Raw genomic sequence first — 22316 nt, 5'->3', positions numbered from 1 at the left:
TTCTGAAGCGCCAAATGCTCAGCAGGAAATGCCTATCAACATGTGTGTATATAACTGCTGAATAAACGGCTGGCTTCAGATGTTGTGTTGACAAGCTGAAGGAGTGGATGTCATTGCTGCCTACTCGTGTGTGTTGTTCTCTTTATTTCCTATGATGTCCGACTAGCTCCCAGGCTAGACTAGATTCCGTCTATCGCTGTAATGGCAGCTCTGCCAACAGAAAGAAAAGTACTTTATTATTTGTTTATTGAACCCTGCGCTCGTCTGTTTTTTTTTAGACCTTTATTTAGTTTATGTCTGGAGCCTGTTCTTGTTTTGTTTGCCCCGTTTATTTTGAAACCATTACACTCACACAACACAAACTCCTACCATAATATCAACCTGTTGCAGTGTGACAGTCTGACCCCACCCCGTCACTGTTTGCTGCTAGTGTACATGCCATTGCCTTTCAGTAAGCGCGCACTGTTAGGACATGCAAAGACTACTAAGAAGCAGCAAACTGAACACACACACACACACACACACACACACACACACACACACTGCTCTCTAGATTCCTGTCTCTTTAAGCAGCTGAACTCTATATTGGGCCAAACCAACTCCCCTTCCAGGGAGGGGGAGGATTGCCTGTCACAGAAGGACATCAAAGGATTAAAGGACTTTTGGGAAACCTAAAAAGACTTTAAAATAGAGCTACAAGCTCAACGGAAATGTGAATATGATTATAATGTATATTAATGTGTTTTGTGCCAAGCCAGGCAGAGTTGACATGTTGTGGATCATGTTGACCCCTGTTCAGTTGGTCCAGTCTAGTGGGAGGGGCCATGGGGGGTATAAAGCTCAGAGACTGAATATCCAAGTCAGTCTGTCTGCACACTCTGCTGGTGTTGGTCGGGGAACGAGCTGTCTCTGAGGAGGTGATGTTATTATGTTATTATTTAATACCATGGTTTACATAGATCTATTATTGTGATGTTTATTATGATATATATATATATATATATATATATATATATATATATATATATATATATAGATTATAATTATTTAATGTACATTTGAAAAGGCTGGATTTATAAATACTTATGCTTATATCATATGATAATGATTTATTTGGAAATGAGTTTGATTTATGTGGTTATATATGATATGCAGTACTTTGTTTTGAATATATATTTTTATTTCTATTTTGCAGATGTTTGGTCTCCTTTGTTATCACTTGTATGTCACTTGGGGTTAATAAATCTTGCTTAAACTCTGCCCAACTGCGTAGCCGTGCCATCCGTTTGTTCATACTACCAGAGAGGGGTGTGACATGCAGTCATCATCAATCACCATCGACAAACGGCTACAAGTGAGTAAACTACAAGACGCCCAAGTCCCAAAGTGTGAGCACGTTGTTAAACCGTATATCTCTGGTGATAAAAGAAAGAAAGGCATATTGTCCCTACATTCAAGTTGAAATCTTTACTCTGATATGGACACAAGTATTGAAATTGGATCGATTGGAAGTATCTAACCATAATGGATGTGTCACGCTATTGAAGCTAATGAAATGAGCGATACCATACGGATGAATGAACGCGCAGAGCGCGACATTTAATGTGGATTGGAATGAATTGATGTCGCTATTAAGCAAGCTTTGTGCAACGCTAAGTTTGGATCTGGAAAATAAGCGCTGCTGTTGTATTCTAAATACGGACGTCGCGTTTTACTGATGTCTGTAAATGAAGCGGATTAATTACTCCAGTATGAAAGAGGCCTGTCCGTGTGTTTGCTAATACAAAAACAGCTTAATTGATATAAGCATCAAAGCAATATTTTAAGTACTTTTTATTAGCAAGTGCATTCCATAGCGCTGGCCCACACATGGACATCACAAACCTGTGACGGGAACAGTTCCTGTAAAAGATTATATGAAAGAAATAAAATATTTAACTGGTTTATATTTTACAATTTTAGTTATAGATGGCAAGTATAATGTTAAGGAATATTTGTCTTATTAGCCAGAGATCCTTTTAAAATGTTTCTATTACTGTGAGTGATATGGTCAGCTTCTGATGTCTTTCTTTCTTTCTAGATGTATGGAGATGACCGTAGATGCAGCTGGAACACTGAACCTGGTGTCCTGTGTGAACCACCCCATCATGGCTGCTAAGATGTCCATGTGGACATTATGAGTGTTTGTATAGAGAGAAGCATGGCTGAAGAGCTTTGCATATCAGTCGTTTCTTTCTGCTGCCAAAGTAAAATTGTGATGTCTGTAGTGTTTAGTTCATGGCCGCTTATGAGATGTAGATATAAGTAGGCTACACCTGACTGGTGGAATAGCCTTGTGATACATACATGGGTCGTTCACAAAACAAACAAACAAAATGCCACAAACTCACTAAATACTGCACAAAAATCACACAAATCAAGGGATGTCCTACAGTCAGTGTTGGATATTGTCCAACTCCTAATTGCCGATATCAACAGATACCGATATATATATATATATATATATATATATATATATATATATATATTATATGCAGGCTTTTTCCAGTGGTGGAAACATAACTCAAACTTTGTACTTAAATAAAAGTAGGCAATACTGCAATATAGAAATACTCCGTTACAATTCAACATGTACTCGAGTAAAGGTACAAAGGTTTTGGTATAAAATGTACTTAAAATACCAAAAGTAATTATTAATAATTACTCATTATGCAAAATGTCTCATCTAAAATGATCTAATCTCTCATCTCAAGTTTTCAAATGTATAAAAAAAAATATATATATATATTTTGAAAATAGCAGATCTACAAGCTCACATGTGTCTTATTGTATTGTGAGCTTGTAGATGTTTTTAATGTAAAAGAATAAATAAAGTAAAATTAATGGTTAGGGTTATTAATTAAGTAATTAATGCCTTTATCGGCCGATAATATCGGACATCCCTAACAAAAACATATATCAAACGTGTCAATACATTTCAAAGAATGCCACAAGTGGCACTAAAACTTCAACAATAAATAAAGAAACATCCACATGTTCCATAAATTAAATGCCACAAAGGTTTGCCGAAGAAATTACAAAAAATACGTTTCTTAAACATCTTCTGCCGTATGTCCATAGAACTTCAGCTCTGTTGCAGCAAGCCAGTACAATGTGTCATTGTCTAGGTCACCTAAGCCACGATCACCATTCGGTGGCCGGTATTTGGGGCAAATGGTCAATGCGTGTTCACAGTGGGCACTGTCCGAGATGTCCCACTTCTGCTTTGAGGGTTGTCCACTCCTTGCAGGGGAGGTGCTGGCAAAGAACATATTTGGGGTCCTCGATGTATTCCACTGGTCCCTCTGTCTTGCCTTCACCCAGGATGCCTTGGAGGCGTCGGCTGGTGTTGTGTGGAGCAGTTCCTGGGCCTGTGTGGCAAAGGGGCACAGTGACTTGAGGCACGTGTGCTGTGGCAAAGGTCGCTGTGACTTGGTGTGTGTGTGTGTGTGTGTGTGTGTGTGTGTGTGTTGTGGCAAAGGGCACCATGACTTGAGGCACGTGTGCTGTGGTGTCTCTGACGACCTTGTGGAGGAGATGGCTGGGATTCACTCAGCTGTGCCTTCTCAGTGAGGGCCAGCGTGGCTGCTTCTCGTCTGACCTCTGTTGGAGTGATTCCAGCGAGAACAGGCAGGCAGTTTGTTTGGGGTGGCCCATCCGGTGTTGAGGGCAGCATCCAGCTTCTTGACATGAGAGCTACGGCTCCAGACTGGGACACAGTACTCGGGTCGTCTGCATAGCCATACTTCATTGATGTTGTTGCAGGGAGGTTGTGGATGTATCTGTTAGTGTTGAACAGCAATTACTGGTGTGGAACCGAAAAGCTTCACAAACATGCCAAAAAATTCTAGTTTTGAACCTTTTTAATCTAGTTTATTTTCAAATGAATTTGTTTTTACTGTTTTGTGAAGCAACTTTGGGTACCTTGAAAAGTGCTATATAAATTGTATGTATTATAAAAAAACAGACACACAGCAATTGTCGCCACACAGACATCACAAATTCCTATTGGCAGCAGCAACAAGTGAGTTGAGTGCAAAGCCATTCATAGACTATAACCACGATGTCTTCATTCCAGATGCTGCGAGGCTCAACCGGAGCCCCTACAGGTGGACATCTACAGTTCTCGCTGTCCATGGATGAATCTGCATGGGGGGCTCTGAAGGCGGCTCAAAGTAAGAAACCACTTAGACTTTTCTATTACTGTGAGTGGTATGGTCGGCTTCTGTTTTAAATGTTCTCTATACATTTTGTGTATGATGTGAAAGGACACAATGTACGTATATCTGGCTCTTGGTCACTTAAATTCATCTTTCGTTCTTTCTTTCTTAGGGTGGATGGGTCGTGGTAGACGTCGTGGAAGGACAGAGATCCGTTCCAAAGCTTCCCTCCCGGGGGTTTCTGATGAGCTGTGAGTAGGAATATTTCTTGTTGGGATGGATATCTGTTGTACTGTTATGGTACGAAGTATAGCATGGCAGTATCATTCCTCCTAGTAGCACTGGTTGAATGTCTGTCAGCTCTCCAAGCTAATCAAAGTCTTAATGACACTTTTTTTAACCACTTCAACCCCAGCATCTCTATTCTGGGGGGAGCGTTCAGCCAAATTAGCAGATCTACAAGCTCACACCGCATTGCAACGTGTTGCGAGCTTGTAGATCTGCTATGTTTGGCAAATCAATTTGTGTAGAGTGAAATCGGAGCATATACCAAATGCTCTCTTTAAAGGTCTGTTTTATCAAATCTATAGAGGGTTTAAGTGGTTCTGAATATGCAGCTCAACAAAAGCTAATTTGGTCCTTCCTTCTTTCTTTCTTAGGACGGAGATCTGTGTAGATGCCGGAGGACTTCGGACCTGGGCCTGCCCGGTGAGGAACCGCACAGTAAGAACCGCTCTAGGCCTTTCACGATTATGAGGTTTCTTTTTACTTTTTACAATTAAATATTTAAGTGTGGCCCGGATGGTTAGCTCAACTGTCTGGGTACCTATGCTGCCAAGCCAGCCGGACGGCGTGCTGCGGGTTCGACTCCCGACGGCCTTTGCCGCGTGTCACTCCCCATCTCTTCCCCCTTTCCTGTCTATATACTGTTCACTATCAGTAAAGGCATAAAAAGCCCCAAAACCAACATGAGGGCTACGGCTCCAGACTGGGGCACAGTACTCAGCGGTGGGGAACACCAGAGCCTCGGTACCGGCTGGACGCCGTATCGGTGCGGAACAGGCGGTGGTCTTTCTCTTGACGCTGTCAGGTGTTGTTTAAAGGACAGTGTTCTGTCCAGCTTCACCGCAAGATATGATGGGGAGGAGTGGGACTGTAAAAATATACAAATGACACCACTGCTATCTCCGAAGAGCACACCCTATGACCCTAATTGATCACGTCTTGGAATTTCAACAATTTAGGCAGTTCTCACATCCAGAGTGACTTACAGTAAGCAACAACACATAGTAATGCATCAAATTCATAAACAATTGTCATCAAGAATAAGAAGTATAGACTATCCAGACTATTGGCAGCAACAACAAGGGAGTGATGTGCGAAGCTCTTTTCTATGAAGCCATTCATAGACGATAACGGCCATGTCTTTCTTCCAGATGTACTGCAGGTCTCTCCAGGAATCTGCATTCCTCTGAAGACGACTCAAAGTAAGACCCTGTTAGGCCTGTCAAAAAGAACCCTAACTGAAACGTTTATTACTGTAAGTGATATGTTTAGCTTCTGTTTAAATGTTCTCTATAAATAAAAGTTTTATGTATATATGTTGTGACGGGATAGAATATATATCTGGCTCTTGGTCACTCTAATCAATCTGTCTTTGTTAGGATGAAGATCGCGGTAGACGTCGCTGGAACGCGGCTGCTGGACAGGGAGTGCACACACACACACACACACACACACACACACACACACACACACAGAAAGGCTAATTTGGTGTGTGTGTTTTTTTTTCTTTGTTAGAATGGCGATATCGATAGACGATCTGATGTTCCCTGGACAGAGATCCGTTCCATAGCTCCCCCCCCCGGGGGCTTCCTCAGAGGACTCTGATGAGCTGTGAGTAGGAATAGTTCTTGCTTGTTTCTGAGGATGGATAACTGCTTTTGTACTGTTATGGTACGAAGAATGGCATTTACAGTAATCCAAATGTTTTAAATATTTTAGAATAAATCTAAATGACTCTGCACAATAGTTTGAGAGTCAATATCTCATATCATTAGCGTACCTCTTGGTCTTTGTAACAACTTGAATACAAATTACAAAAGATGTTGAGGACTGTACATGTGTTGATGCCTCCTAGTGGCACTCTGGTTGAATGTCTGTCAGCTTTCCAAGCTAATCAAAGTCTTTGACACTTTTTTTAACCACTTCAACCCCAGCATCCCTATTCCGTTCAGCAAAAATAGCAGATCTACAAGCTCACACTGCAACGTGTTGTGAGCTTGTAGAGCTAATGGTTTCTTTCTTTCTCTCTCAGGATGGAGATCATAGACACAGCTGGAGCCTCTAGAGATGGAGATCTGCAGGTCTGTCCATGGATGGGAGGACGGAGGACGGAGATCTGGGTAGACGCTGGAGGACTTCGGACCTGGGCCTGGATGGATGGGAGGACGGAGGACGGAGATCTGGGTAGACGCTGGAGGACTTCCGACCTGGGCCTGGATGGATGGGAGGACGGAGATCTGGGTAGACGCTGGAGGACTTCGGACCTGGGCCTGGATGGATGGGAGGACGGAGATCTGGGTAGACGCTGGAGGACTTCGGACCTGGGCCTTCTCAGTGAGGAACTCAACGGTACGAACCGCTTTAGGGTTAGGGCTTTTTTTAGGCTTCGTAAAAAGCCAATAATCGTCTGTTGCCGATAATTGGTCGATCCCTATTCTTAAACGTTACTGTAAGTGCATGTGTATGTTGCGACAGGACACGCACGCACACAGCAAAGCTAATTTGGGGTGTGTGTCTTTCGTTCTTTGTTAGAATGGAGATCTCAGCCGATGCCTGAGATCCGAAGATTTCCCAGGGTGTTTCCGCTGAGGACTTCTGGGTCGCTGGGAGGCTCGGACGGAGCTAGAAGGTTCGGTAGACGCCACTGGAACCTGTTTAGGCCTGTCAGAATTTAAGGTTTTATAATGGCCGATTTTAATTGTCGCTCAAATAAATTACAAGTAACAATTTAATTGCGTCATACTAACATTCTAAATAAAACTTTGGCTTTTGTAGGCTTTGTAAACAAAAAGCTGCACATGGCATAATTCAATAACTTTATACACTAAAAAAAGAAGTAAATTACAAAGTGACACATTTAGAGCTTGTAGATCGGTTGCTTGCATTATTTCTTTAAAATGTTTGACAATATATGAACATTTTCAACATGGAGACGATTATGACTCTAAAAAAGTATCTCAAATACTTGGCGATTAGGTAATTGTGACAGGCCTAAATCCTTCTAGTTGTGTTTTTTTATATCATGTTCTGTAATCAGTTAGGGTTGACTATAGACTTTTTTTAGGAACAAGATCATCATGCCGGTGAAGAGCACGTTTCTAGCCGATGGAGCAACTATTTCTGATCACCTTTGGAGTTACATCACAGCAAGGTAACTATACAACACACGCACACACACTATGATCATGACATCAGCTTGTGACTGCAACTTGTTCCTGTTCGCAGATGACTCGGCACTGCTAGTCTCGGACAGGAACAAACTGCAGGTTAAAAAGGCCCTCAGCTCTGAACTCGGTAGAATCTGCACCTGGCTCGCTGATAACAAACTATCTTTACACCTGGGAAAAATTGAATCCATTCTCTTTGGATCTAATAGTAATCTCAGCAAGGCAAATGGCTTCTTGGTTAGAGTTGGTGACAATGTTATCACACGTAAAGATGAAATTACCTACCTAGGTTCCATCCTGGAGGCTAATCTTTCCGGTGATAAAATGGCCACCAACGTAATCAAAAAAATCAACCAAAGAACAAGATTCCTTTACAGGATCTCCTCACTGGTCAACAAAAACACCTTGAAGACCTTAACAGGAGCCCTCGTACAAGGTTTCTTTGACTATGCATGCACCTCCTGGTACCACAGCACCTCAAAGGCCCTTAAAACTAGGCTCCAGACCTCCCAAAACAAACTGGTCAGGCTCCTACTTGGCCTCACCCCCCGAACCTACCTCACTCCTGCCCACTTTGACAGGTTGGAATGGCTTAGGGTCGACGACAGAGTACAGCATCTTGCAATGGGTCTGGTCCACAAGATTCGATACACCACCAAGATACCCATGTACCTGTCTAGATACTTCCTTTATGTTAACGAAGTCCACACCCACAACACCAGAGGGAGTGCAACGAATCATGTACAACCCAGATTCGGCACAAACGAGGGACTAAATTATTTTCACTCCTATGCCACCAAAATGTGGAACGCCCTACCAACAGTCATTAAGACATGTGAATCCCTTGACTCCCTTTTTCCCCTCACTGTATAAGTTTATTTTCCCTTTTTACCTCCTTTATGATGAATTCCTGTTCTGTTCTTTGACTATATAGAAGTGTCTTATTTGTACGTCTCTAAATGTTTTGATGAATTGAACATGGTGGACACTCTTGTAAACAAGTGTAATGCTTAATTGGGTCGTCCACTTACAGTTAACAGTCTTTGTATTGAGTTTGTGCTTTGTGAAATGTACTGTAATTCTGCAAACTGTTAATAAATATTTCAATCAATATTGTTTTATGAACAAAGTAGTAATGAGCATTTCTTTCTTTTCTTTAGGACGTTGCTGGTCTCCAGTGTGGCTCCATCTGGAGGTCACCAGGGTTCTGAGTCACTCAGATCCTGACTGGTAGTGGTGATATGTAGATGTGATCAATCAGGGCTCTAAACAATAAAATAATAAACCAATATAAATAACTAGATAATAATATAAATAAATGGATAAAACGAACGATAAAAAATAGATTATAGTAAAATAAAAGTAAATTAAAATAGTAAAATAAAAGTAAATTAAAATTAGTAATAGCATAGTAATGGATAAAATAAATATAATTAGTAATGTAGACAATAATACATAAAATAAATTAAATTATCAATATAGTAATGCATAAAATTAGTAATAACAGTAATACATAAAATAAATAAATGCATAAAAAATAAAATTAGTAATAACAGTAATACATAAAACAAATACAATTTGTAATGCATGAAGTAAAATTAGTAATAACATAGTAATACATCAAATAAATACAATTAGTAATATAGTTATACATAAAATTAGTAATAACATAGTAATATATAAAATACAATTAATACATAAAATAAATTCAATTACTTTGTGTTGTTATAGAATGACTTAAAAAAACAAACGCAAAATATCAATCACATCTACATATCACAACCAGGCTATATTGCCAGCAGGCAGGTGGACTGTAGACTCACTACAGCTGTCACAATGTGGTATACTTTGTTTTGACCCAACTGGCCTCCAAGGAGAGGCGAGCATGGAGCCGGACATCTGATGATACACGAGAGAAGACGCCATAGTCAAAAAGAATTGTGATAAAAGTAATATGTTTCATGTTGATTGTAATTTATGCATGATGCCATATATCTGTAAATATTCATTATTTTCTTGTTAATAAATTATTGCATTTATACCCGGGTGTCCGTTATGTGTCCATTACCCTTAGATCGCGCTGCTGCGGATTTATTTATTTCCCAAATGGTCTAAAAATGAGTTATTTAGCATACTTTTACCAATGAATTATAGCCTATACACAGACAACGACTGATTAGCCTATTTTGGACGATATGGGTCTTTTCTCGAGTCAGTGTGTAGTCTCACTATAGTCTGTGTAGATTACCCGGCGGTGTTGCTTCCCCTCCCGGGAGTCGCGGCTCATGGCTCTTCACAGACGGCACAGAGACAGCAGTCACTCCGTTGAACGTGTCAGTGTTGCTGCAGTGGTGTGAACTGTGAACCGTGCGGGCACTGGTGGTGGTGCTGAGTTCTGACAGCCGAGTCACAGCTTCTTCTTCTGAATTACTTTATCTTTGCCTTGGAAAATACATTTTGCGTTTTGATGTTTCCCAAAACAAACCAGCGCGCTACTGTTTGCTACAAAGCGACTGGAAGCGGACAAGGTTTTCAGACATACCAATAGTAGCCAATCATATGCTGATTAGGCCAGTTGCTGTATAGCCTACCTACCCGATCACCAGGGAGCAGCAACTACACACACACACACACACACACACACTACACACAATAGCCTTCTATATAATGCTGCGCACATATATTATATATTTAAAAAAATACCCAGCATAATTTTTGGGAAGGCTAAGCCTTCCCTAGCCTTACACACCCGCCGCCTATGGGCACTGTACTGTAGACATATAATACCTGGCTAGGTGAAAACAAAAGAAACCTGATTAGCATTTGAGTACTTTTAACACCTGAGAGGTTCACATTTTCGGAATTTTGCGACAGAGTCACAGAGGGTTAATAATTCCCAGAAAATCTGTAATGTTAATATAAAATGTCCACGAAAATCTTCATGGGGGCTAAAAGGGGCTATTTAATTCTTCATGGGGGCTACAGCCCCATAGCCCCCACAGACTCGACGTCGTTGCAGCCGTGTATGTTACCATTCGGCTAAAGAGCCAGATCTAATAGGTAGATGTGTACAGCCTCAGCCACCCACTATAGCCTACATTGAAGGTGGAGTGTGCTGTGAATAGCGGATCTACAAACCCACAGCGCGTCACTGATGCAGCTCGTTGTGGGCTTGTAGCTCTGACGATAGCGCCCCTGGTGGTTAGTCTACCAACTTTGTGTAATGTAAATGTCCGTGTGTTTTTTATTAGTAATTGAATATTAGGACCACAATGGAAACACTGTTATCCTTTAGACCAAAGTCTCACTTTAAATCTGTGCTATATATATTTTTCATCTAATAAACTAACTAAAAAAATAGCGAAATAACGAATTAACTATCTAATTTAAAATAATCCATTCATTAACATAATTTAATAATATTTACTTTCGCCCGGTACATTTATGAACCGTCGTATAACGGTGCAGAGCGCCGAAAATAGATCTACAAGCCCACAGGGCGTCGAGGACGCAACGCAACAATCACACTGCTTTAAATTGGGCTGTGATGCAAAATGTATTGAAAGTGGGTATTAACGCCATCTGGCGGTAACTTTAGTAATGTGCGTTGTAAAATGAAAGCGTCGAAATTCTGCCGTTAAACGCTGCATTTCCGCTTACTCTTCAAAATAAAAAGCGTCAACATTCTGTCGTCAAGCGCTGCATTTCCGCTTTTTCTCCAAATTAAAACGTGGAAGTTTGCGTTAGCTTTAGCTATTGTTAGTTTTATTTGCTCTTCATTCATATTAATACGTGTTGCATGTTTTAATGTTGTTCTAAAAGACAGAAGATTATAACACAAACTGTCGATTAAATAAAAAATGTTTTACAACAAATACAGTCTTGTTTTTTTTTATTCTTTTTGACATACATCTGACAAGCTAGCTAGCTAGCTAGATAGGTGGCTAGCGGATGTAAACACGCCACGGTCACATTATGAAATAGAGACTTCCGGTCTGTTACACTCAAATCGGCGGCCCAGTGAATTCTGTAACCCTCAAGAGGTTGCGGTTTTCAAGCTGCGGTCCTGTGGTTAATATACATTTAGATGAATTCATGGTTGATGAGTGCCGAGAATAAGGATAGAAATAACAATAATATTAACAATAGTAAATGTTTATGAGATTTAAATACGTTCTAAAACATAATTATTTATTTTATATAATTGTATAACACTATAACAATAATATAAGTTTGTGGTCCGTCTTTTTGATTGATTGATTGAAATATTTATTAACAGTTTGCAGAATTACAGTACATTTTAAGCACAAACTCAATACAAAGACTGTTGACTGTGAGTGGACGACACCATGAAGCATTACACTTGTTTACAACAGGGTCTAGTTACTATAGGTGCAATTAACGACTTTAGGATAATGTTCCCATTTAATGGGGACACCTAAGGATCAACAGCTAATTTAAATCAGTACAACCTTTTAGGACAAGTACTCTAGTTACTAGTATGAGTCATTTAAAAATACTTAATTTTTTTTTAAAATAAAGACGTTTATCTTATTCTGAAGGAACCCGGAAACCTTCAGCTAGCTCCTAACCAGGAAGTAAAGCGTAAAACTTAAATCTGCTGAAATAACTAATGGAAGGGAGCGTCGTAACAAGAGCAAGAGTGTCTGACTGCAGGGCAGGTTGATCGATCAAGAAGTCTCTGCGAGGGCGGGGTTAGTCAACGGGGCGGGGTTAGTCAACATCAACCAGAGTAGAGGAAACACAAAAACGGAAACGGAAACAGATAAACGGAAACAGAAAAGGGCGTTCCCTTGTTCCCTCCTCACTCAGGGACTCGGCCCCGTGGGTCTCGTGCCCAAGTGGGGGTCCGCGGGGGTCCCCGGCGTATCACTGCCGTCTCTGGTCCGTTTTGAACGGGGGGAATCTCGTTGCGACCGGGCCGCCCTCAGGGACTCGGCCCCGTGGGTCTCGTGCCCGGGTGGGGGTCCGCGGGGGTCCGCGGGGGTCCCCGGCGTATCTCGGCCGTCTCTGGTCCGTTTTGGCCGGGGGGGATCTCGTTGCGACCGGGCCGCCCTCAGGGACTCGGCCCCGTGGGTCTCGTGCCCGGGTGGGGGTCCGCGGGGGTCCGCGGGGGTCCCCGGCGTATCTCGGCCGTCTCTGGTCCGTTTTGGCCGGGGGGGATCTCGTTGCGACCGGGCCGCCCTCAGGGACTCGGCCCCGTGCCCGGGTGGGGGTCCGCGGGGGTCCCCGGCGTATCTCGGCCGTCTCTGGGCCGTTTTGGACGGGAGGAATCGTGGGCCCTATTGTAAACAAGTGTAATGCTTATGGCAGCAGTTCCCAAAGTGGGGTCCGCGGGCTAGGGGTATGCGACGCATAGCCAGGGGGTACCCAAGCTGACAAAAAAAAAAAAAATCATGTGTGTGTGTGTGTGTGTGTCTGCCCAGTGTCTGCCCAGTGCCTCCCCAGTGTCCGCCATGGTGCCTCCCCAGTGTCTGCCCAGTGGCTCCCCAGTACCTCCCCAGTGTCCCCTGAGTGCCTACTGCCTCACCACTGTCCCAGTGTGACCCTGAGTGCCTCCTCAGTGTCCCCCTGAGTACCTCCCCGCAGTGTCTCCCCAGTGCCTCCCCAGTGTCTGCCCAGTGCCTCGCCAGTGTCTCCCCTGTGCCTCCCCAGTGTCTGCCCAGTGCCTCCCCAGCGTCCCCCCGAGTGCCTACCCAAAAGGGGTACCTGGTCCAAAAAAGTTTGGTAACCCCTGCTTTATGGTGTCGTCCACTCAATGTACTGTAATTCTGCAAACTGCATGTTAATCAATCTATATATATATATTGTAGTGACTTTTATAATATATATATATATAGAGAGCCTAATCACAGACTGCTGGACATTCACTGGAGAGCACTCCAGGCATAAGGTTGAGCAACCCTTTTGTGGTCCCACCTGGTTTCTTAGGAGGCACTATCAATAAAGTCTCTTCAATAGTTTGTTCCACAGTAATTCAACAATCTGGATGGATAATAAATAGGTTGTTTGGTCATAGTAGTAACTTGTAAGGACTAAGGAGTAGTAACATATAGCCTACACTTGCTGCAGTAGGTGTAAAAGATATGCAGTCACCTTCACTCTGCGCTCCAACAATATCACTACCATGTGAGGTATGACAGCAGTTGAGCCAAATAAGTCCATACTAATTATCCATAATGTATAAATATGGATAAGAGTTCAGGACAGACAGGCCTTTTCGGGGAGGTTAGATGGTTAACTTAGATGTTTAACTGCTCTTCTGGGGTCATGTCAAAATTGGTTTCTACGTCCTCCTAAACTCAGTAGGCCTATGGGGACCAGGACAATTCCGGCTGTCTGTTGGTGTATTATGTTGGTCATGTCCATCTATGGTACATGGTGGTACAGTATATTATAACATTTTTTTCTTTTCAATAATTGTTACCTATTAAAACCCGGCTATAACCCACTAACCCTACGACACTGTGGTATTGTGGTTTTGCATATTCAGACTATTACCCCAAAACAGTATGTATACTCACTCTGCTTCTCTTCTGAAACTGGCAACTGCTATCACATTTGATCACTCCTGGATGTCAGACTATAACACTTGTATAAACCAATGAATAGTGTGACAGTGCTTTAATCTGTGGGCACAATTATGGAAACTCTGTATACAATACATATTTTGTGATTCAAAGTAACGTCTAAATGGTTTCTACATCTTCATAAACACTTACTACACCGTTACACTACACTATACTATTACACTTATAGTTCATGGTATCATATTACACGTGTCATAGCAGCCTCCACCCACCTGCGAGGTACCAACATGGACTTCCAGAGCAGTACATGGACCTGGGAGAAGTGGCAATTCAATAAAACAAGCAGAAAGCCTGCAACACTGCATGTGTTTGGAAACAACAATAGAGCCACAACATAGTGAAAACCTTTTATCCTTTTCTTTATTGCTTAAAGAATACAACTTTGTAATCAAATGAATGTGTATCAATTACAACCACGTTATCTATGTTTATATTAAGGGTTTACCACACAGTCGCATTGCAAATGTTTGATAATACACCAGAGGTGGGCAAAAGAACAAATTCAGCCCAGATAAAGCATTTTACAAAGTAAACATCCTTAACATTGTGTACATTTGCTTGGATGCACTCTGCAGCCAAGCAGAGCAGTACGGGCATCTGGAATGGGTAGAGGGCTCAGAAGGGCTGGGCGCCTGAACACTGTGCATCGCGGGGCTGGCAGACTGACCACTGTGCATCGCAGGGCTGGCAGACTGAGGAGGGCTGGACAGCTGACCTGAATAGAGTTTGCACTTCGGCAGGTGTTTTCTCATCGCATCAGCCCTTAAAAGGGTGTTCTTACACCGCAGGGACAATGATAGTGTGCCTGAGATGTATCTGATCTGCAGTTAAGACAGCATCTAATGATGCGCAGATCTAGAGGGAGGGGAGACATACAATATGACAAATTAATATACAGTATATAATATACACACACAGCACCAACTCATTCTTACATTTCAAATGTACTTAAGGGGAGATCCATCCTTCATAGACCACTGGCAGTCACTAGACTGACTCACTGACTGAACACACAAATTGCATGCGTTGCAGAGATGGAACCTGGGTGAAATGAGTGCATGAATAACACACCCTGCCTGGCCAAGGCCAACAGTCTGAATAAGTCCCAATGTCAATTTGAAAGATAATGAAAATGCCTCCTCTCTACAGTACATCCAGACATACATCCTAAAAATAAAAAACAAGCTTATACATACCTTCAAAAGCGATTGCAGTTTTAATATGAGCAGTGGTACAGTGTACAGCAGGTTGTACATTGTTTGAGCTGTACAGACTCATTGGTGGTCAATATGGAACGATGCATCTGTTAATAAAAATAAACAAGACAATTTTAACAATTACACTGAATTTGCAGAGCAGATAATCTACATCTGTAGACAGGCATTAAGTCCATAGATCTGTCAATTTGCCTATGCTGTAACAATAACAGTAATCTTTTTTTTTAAGTATTAAACTAATAAAAATGATCCATCATTTAACAGACCTCACAAATTAAAATAATATGTCACCAGAAGCAGGGATGCATGTTGTATGCAGCCATGCTAGCTGCTGCTAATGAATAACCTAACACTTTGGCTACATGTTTAAGAAATTATTTCATATTTATGTCAGACATGCTCTATGTGAAGAGTTTTCCTGTGTCATTAACTAATTTCATGGAACATAACAGCTAACAAAATAATGCAAGTGCATGTTACAAAAACAGAATATAAGGGGGAAAACGAACCCGTTTAACTCCTAACGCTAGGTGCATTAATGGTAGTTTAGCTTCATAAGTTAGAATCGGAATATTGCTTGTTGTGTTATTACTCGAGTGTTAGCTACCGGTGTATCCTTTGTATCTGTCCGGTATTTAGCTAAGAGGCTAAGCTACTCGAGCAGGCAAGAAAGAAAAGAAAAACAAACTCATTAACTCCTGTTCATAAGGCTATAGTTTGCACTGCAGAACGTTTACATTTATATTAAGTTATACTTATAATATTAATATTGTCTTGCTGGTTTACGTACCTTGCGGAGGAAGAACGAGAAGAGTCTGGAAAGTGGAAAGAACTGCAGCAAACGGGCTGTAATATAAGTAACCCAATAGTGTAAGTGGTGCCAGATTTTGCAACAGAAATGTTGAAAAGAAGCCACTCAACAAATTGCAACAGATTAGCTCATTTAAATCTAATGTTCATCAACTGTTTGAAAATAGCAGAGCTAGAAGCATAGCAGCATATTAAATTAATAATAATATTAATAATAATACAAATAACGATAATAATACAAGTCGCTTATAATAAGCGGACATGGCATGCGGACAACAACAAGCTCCCATGGACCGCCCCCACCCTTGCAATACTTCCTGATCAATGCCCTCCCCCCTCGCAGAGACTTCTTGATCGATCAATCCTGCCCTGCAGTCAGACGCTTCTCAACAAGAGGCTGCACATCCGGTCAGTACCGGATACGGACACCAGCCCGTGAGTGGTGCATGTGTGTGTGCGGCGAAAGGACCGGATGCGGTAGGCGGGTTCTAGAAAGGATGTGAGCACCGAGCAGCCAATAGGAACCCAGCATTTACACAGCTTATCTCCGGGTGCGTTCGGTTCTTTCACACTGAGCAGAACTGCCCATACTAACTAACAGGCGCTGCGCTCCCGGACGCTCCCGGCGCTCATTGCCGAACGCCCCCTCTGGGATTGTCAATAAAGGTTTGTATGACAAAACAAGTGACGTCACAGGTGTCATGGCGGCCGACAGTTGGAGTTGGTTTTTGCTCTAGCTTTTGGAGTTTCTCTGTTGAAATGTCTGTTTCTGAACGCATAGTGAGTCTAATATTATTATTATAATGTTTCATGTTTATAAATAGTTGTTGTTTATAATAGTCTTTATATACAGAAAGGCAAGGAAAATGGCTTCTTGGTTAGAGTTGGTGACAATGTTATCACACGTAAAGATTAAATTACCTACCTAGGTTCCATCCTGGAGGCTAATCTTTCCGGTGATAAAATCGCCACCAACGTAATCAAAAAAGTCAACCAAAGAACAAGATTCCTTTACTTGTTATTATTTATAACATAATGATATAATTATAATGATATAAATACATTATGTATCAAATTATGATACATAATGTATTTATAAATGACTGTATATATTTATAATATTTATTCTAGTAGTTTGGTAACTTGGTAACTGTGTGTGTGTGTGTGTGTGTGTGTGTGTGTGTGTGTGTGTGTGTGTGTGTGTGTGTGTGTCAGTCACTCCACAGACTTCGAGGTCCACAGGAACTGGTTAGCGATCACTCACAGCCTCCCTGTGTCCAGATGGTACCACGAGGTCTGTAGTTCAATTCCTATTCCCTTAACGAGGTCTGTAGTTCTCGTACTTTATGTACTCTGTTAGAGAGTGAGTATAAATACTATAATACTATTACTTTACTACTGATGTACTCTTTATGTACTCTGTTAGAGAGTGAGTATAAATACTATAATACTATTACAGAGCTTCCGTTGCTCCAGACTGTATGACGGAAGCATTTATATTTTACTCATGATCAGAGCTTCCGTTGCTCCAGACTGTATGACGGAAGCATTTATATTTTACTCATGATCAGAGCTTCCGTTGCTCCAAACTGTATGACGGAAGCATTTATATTAGACTCATGATCAGAGCTTCCGTTGCTCCAGACTGTATGACGGAAGCATTTATATTTTACTCATGATCAGAGCTTCCGTTGCTCCAGACTGTACGACGAAGCATTTATATTTTACTCATGATCAGAGCTTCCGTTGCTCCAGACTGTACGACGGAAGCATTTATATTTTACTCATGATCAGAGCTTCCGTTGCTCCAGACTGTACGACGGAAGCATTTATATTTTACTCATGATCAGAGCTTCCGTTGCTCCAGACTGTATGACGGAAGCATTTATATTTTACTCATGATCAGAGCTTCCGTTGCTCCAGACTGTACGACGGAAGCATTTATATTTTACTCATGATCAGAGCTTCCGTTGCTCCAGACTGTATGACGGAAGCATTTATATTTTACTCATGATCAGAGCTTCCGTTGCTCCAGACTGTATGACGGAAGCATTTATATTTTACTCATGATCAGAGCTTCCGTTGCTCCAGACTGTACGACGGAAGCATTTATATTTTACTCATGATCAGAGCTTCCGTTGCTCCAGACTGTATGACGGAAGCATTTATATTAGACTCATGATCAGAGCTTCCGTTGCTCCAGACTGTACGACGGAAGCATTTATATTTTACTCATGATCAGAGCTTCCGTTGCTCCAGACTGTATGACGGAAGCATTTATATTTTACTCATGATCAGAGCTTCCGTTGCTCCAGACTGTATGACGGAAGCATTTATATTTTACTCATGATCAGAGCTTCCGTTGCTCCAGACTGTAAGACGGAAGCATTTATATTAGACTCATGATCAGAGCTTCCGTTGCTCCAGACTGTACGACGGAAGCATTTATATTTTACTCATGATCAGAGCTTCCGTTGCTCCAGACTGTACGACGGAAGCATTTATATTTTACTCATGATCAGAGCTTCCGTTGCTCCAGACTGTACGACGGAAGCATTTATATTTTACTCATGATCAGAGCTTCCGTTGCTCCAGACTGTATGACGGAAGCATTTATATTAGACTCATGATCAGAGCTTCCGTTGCTCCAGACTGTACGACGGAAGCATTTATATTTTACTCATGATCAGAGCTTCCGTTGCTCCAGACTGTACGACGGTAATACAAACGGGAATTCTGCGTTCCTTGGTAAATTTTAAAATTTTCCATTTTATGTACCTGTGGGTGTCAGTGTGCAGAAACACTTTGATGTTACCAATCCTTCCCCTGTGAGTAGAAAATGAAGACATGCACAGTATACGCATCCTCCTTGTACCTCTCTCTCTCTCTCTCTCTCTCTCTCTCTAGTCAGCGAAAGTTACCAATCTGCAAAATATGACTAATAGCTTTCTTCACAAATATCACCTCTCAATTTGTTCCAACCGAACCTTGTGACAGCTGCTGAAAGTTGGGTTACCATTAACAACCTATATGCAGGCAAAATGTTCTAATTTTTAATCTGCTTTAGTTTAAGTAGCATGTGACGGGTCAAACTAGGGGTTTTCTCCTTGGGCTAAAACGTTTTGTTTTTTTAAGATATTTTTTGCGGCTTACGCCTTTTATTGGTTTTTGAAGGGACAGACAGTAGGCTGACAGGAAACGGGAGAGAGATGGGGGGATGACATGCAGTAAAGGCCGTGTCGGGCTCGGGAGTCGAACCCGCGGCACACTGCGACTGGATTACCAGTCGGGTGCCCAAACGGTTACGCCACCGCCTGGGCCGGCTAAAACGTCTTTGTGCAAAACAGAATCATGAAAAACCCCTATAGTTTGACACGTCACATGCTACTTTTTAAATTTGCATATAGGTAACAGGTTGTTAATGGTACTTGGAACTGGAACTTTCAGCACCCGTCGCAAAGTTTCCCAAGGGAGTTGGGTTGGAACAAATTGAGAGGTGATAGTAGACACCTTTTATGAACATATTTTGTGAAGAAAGCTATTGGTATAAGCATTTATTTTGCAGGTTGGTCACACATTTGGCTTACTTTCCCTAACTACTCTCTCTCCACTCTCCTTCCCTCCCTCCCTCCCTCTCCTCCAGGTGATGACCTCCTTCTCCCTCTCTCGGCTGCCTGGTGCTTCACCCCTGCTCGGGTCAGAGTTCAGCTGTGACGCCACCAACGGGGAGGTGGCTCCCGGTGCGTCGCTGCGGGTGACGGTCACTTACGCCCCGCTGGCCGCAGACGCAGTCTCTGTCGACTACCTGTCCCTGAACTATCCCGGATCGCTCAGCAAAGCCCTGCTCAAACTCACCGGGAAATGTATAGGTAGGTATACAGGTGCACTATGAATCGTTTTAGGGCGAGAAGAAGCGAACAGGCAGTGGGTGAGGGCACATTTTCATAATTGTTCAAACTTCTTATACTTCTTAGACTTTCAGAAATGCCAAAAATATGAGATTTATAAGCTCACAACATGTTGTGATGTGATGTCTTGTGAGCTTGTGTTAGCAAGACACCATTGTACGTCTAAGTATAAAGTAGGGATTTAGTGGTTAACCGTTTTGCTTTTGGAAAGCTCTCGTTATGGCAGTGGTGGAAAGTAACTACATACATTTACTTAAAGATGGACTGCCACAATTTTTGTATTTTTCCAGTTTTCCATGTGTCTATGAGGTGACAGTACTTCATTAGACACCCTGGAGTTGTTTTTATGTGCAATGGTGTATTAACTTTGTATTTAGGGGTTCTTCCTGGAGGCTGAACCCTTGAAAGTCAAACGGGTCAATGAAATAAACAGTAATATAGTGACACCACACTATCAGCCCCTCCCCTAACCCCTCCCCCTTTATCATACAACTACAGCTGTGGGTGCGGCTTCAGTTCAGGTGGATCACCACCCATCACCACCCACCAGGCAATCCAGGCATACTTAATGAACTGGTGGGCGTGTCCACATAAAAGCATGATTTTAACAAATACTGTACACTTTTTGGAAAAAGTTCTTCCCCCTTATATTGTAATAATACCTGATGATCATGTTTTAGGGTGGGAAAAAAATGGTGGCACAATTTTGAGTGTTTCCATTTTCTAGAACTTTTACTTCTCTACTACATTCATTTGAAAACTTTAGTTACTTTGTACATCTTCATAATGATGACAAAACATACACTAACCACTTCAGCCCTATATACATTTTGCTGATCTACAAGCTTGTGTTGTGATGTGGCACATTGCTTGTAGATCTGTCATTTTCAAAATATTTGTATACATATGAAAACTTGTCTTGAAATGAGACATTCTGCATAACGAGTAATTTTACTTTTGGTACTTTAAGTACACTGTGATGCCAATACTTTTGTACTTTTTCTTGTAACAAGAGTATTTCTAAAAGATTTAAGTAAAACATTTTAGTACTTTTTCCACCACTGGTTGATGGCACTGTGGTGGGCAACCACTAATTGCTCCTGATGTGCAGGTTGGTGACTTCCTCCGCCATCGGTGTGTGAATGGGTGAATGTAATGCACAATCTATGTACTGTAAAAACACTATATGGCCTGGGCCGGCCACGCGGTCCAGCGTGTAGCAGGTTTGAGTCCCAATTACTTTTCCTGCGTGTCTTCCCCCCCATCTCTCTCCCCAAAAATATCTTTATAAAAATATAAATAAATTAACTAGCATAATTTGCGAAGGCCCTGATTAATTTAGCTTTGTTTCATTTTCGGTTACTGCCTTTTTAATGTTTACTCTTATATGCATATGCACCTTGAATCTTTTCTAGAACCCAGACCAGGAAGCCGACCATGTTTCTGTCATGGACAACTCTCCAATGGAGGAATACTACCAGGCCTGCTCTGGTGGCATGGCTCCTCTCTCTGCCTCCTCCTTCTCCTCCTCTCCTCACGTCACAGTCCAACCTGCTGAACTGCTCTTCAATCACGGGCCCTCTCCATCCTCATCATCCTCTGCCTCTCGGTCTGTGTCTATCACCAACCATACCAAAGGAAAACTCAGGAACTGGGTCCACTGAAGTGCACCTCGTTCAGAGTGACCTATGACCCCCATCAGCTCAACACCCTGCATGGAGCACAGCTGGAGTGCTTCGCTGTCTATAAGGTAATCAGGTTATATATGTTGATGTATAGAGTGCCGAAGTCCTGACGTCACTCGCTCATCTCCTGGTTCCAAGGGTTTCGCAGAAGCTTTTCTCTATGCAGAATAACATCTTAAAATCGTGTCTGCGATATTGTGACGCATTACTTTACCTGGGTTACATCTTCTGCCGCCATTATGCTATAGCATTATGCTCGAAGCTGCTTATAAAGATACCAAGGATTTGTCAGTGATGTGACGGACTTAACTTGTCTCCGCTGTTTACAATCCACTTTCCCAGCCTGCTTTTCACGTACTGGTGGTACATGTCCCGCGGACCCTGCTCTATACTATGAAACCCACCTGGGTTGACTTGACTTTAAACTTGTTCTG

At 42.0% G+C, this 22316-nt stretch overlaps 2 protein-coding genes and 1 long non-coding RNA gene across 5 annotated transcripts; 2 read left to right on the top strand and 1 right to left on the bottom strand.

Annotated features, from left to right (window-relative positions):
* Positions 1–2925: 2925 nt before the first annotated feature.
* Positions 2926–9637, top strand: LOC308336364 (uncharacterized protein). Of its 3 annotated transcripts, XM_080793722.1 has the most exons (10): positions 2926–3460; positions 3521–4214; positions 4372–4450; positions 4859–4922; positions 5636–5686; positions 5864–6095; positions 6517–6833; positions 7017–7113; positions 7549–7635; positions 8812–9637. In XM_080793722.1, the coding sequence occupies exons 7-10, from the start codon at positions 6518–6520 to the stop codon at positions 8876–8878; spliced, it is 567 nt and encodes a 188-aa protein (XP_080649848.1). In that variant the 5' UTR covers positions 2926–3460; positions 3521–4214; positions 4372–4450; positions 4859–4922; positions 5636–5686; positions 5864–6095; position 6517; the 3' UTR covers positions 8879–9637. The 3 variants fall into 3 exon arrangements, with proteins under 3 accessions (XP_080649848.1, XP_080649849.1, XP_080649847.1); XM_080793723.1 differs by having other exon boundaries at positions 2926–4214; positions 4859–4907; XM_080793721.1 differs by having other exon boundaries at positions 2926–4214.
* Positions 9638–14604: 4967 nt separating this feature from the next.
* LOC308336119 lies at positions 14605–16478 on the bottom strand. Its single transcript, XR_013966118.1, has 3 exons — positions 16270–16478; positions 15459–15565; positions 14605–15117 (listed from the first exon to the last, which is right to left on the bottom strand). It is a non-coding gene; the product is annotated as an uncharacterized lncRNA (long non-coding RNA).
* Positions 16479–16999: 521 nt separating this feature from the next.
* Positions 17000–21849, top strand: LOC308335966 (uncharacterized protein). The gene is made up of 4 exons (XM_080793196.1): positions 17000–17069; positions 17505–17583; positions 19933–20158; positions 21613–21849. The coding sequence occupies exons 3-4, from the start codon at positions 19936–19938 to the stop codon at positions 21753–21755; spliced, it is 366 nt and encodes a 121-aa protein (XP_080649322.1). The 5' UTR covers positions 17000–17069; positions 17505–17583; positions 19933–19935; the 3' UTR covers positions 21756–21849.
* Positions 21850–22316: the final 467 nt, after the last annotated feature.

The sequence above is a fragment of the Protomyctophum bolini genome, assembly GCF_963924005.1.
Source record: "Protomyctophum bolini genome assembly, chromosome: 21".
In the NCBI taxonomy this organism is placed as follows: domain Eukaryota; kingdom Metazoa; phylum Chordata; class Actinopteri; order Myctophiformes; family Myctophidae; genus Protomyctophum; species Protomyctophum bolini.
Note: the sequence above shows the minus strand (reverse complement) of the source record. Positions and strands in the feature narration are given on the sequence as shown.

Excerpts from the sequence above, each read along its gene's own strand:
- LOC308335966 (XM_080793196.1), top strand. The coding sequence starts at position 19,936 with ATGACCTCCTTCTCCCTCTCTCGGCTGCCTGGTGCTTCACCCCTGCTC. Across the intron at positions 20,159-21,612 it reads ACTCACCGGGAAATGTATAG|AACCCAGACCAGGAAGCCGA; the intron begins GTAGGTATACAG and ends AATCTTTTCTAG.
- LOC308336364 (XM_080793722.1), top strand. The coding sequence starts at position 6,518 with ATGGAGATCATAGACACAGCTGGAGCCTCTAGAGATGGAGATCTGCAG. Across the intron at positions 6,834-7,016 it reads TCTCAGTGAGGAACTCAACG|AATGGAGATCTCAGCCGATG; the intron begins GTACGAACCGCT and ends GTTCTTTGTTAG. Across the intron at positions 7,114-7,548 it reads GGCTCGGACGGAGCTAGAAG|GAACAAGATCATCATGCCGG; the intron begins GTTCGGTAGACG and ends GACTTTTTTTAG.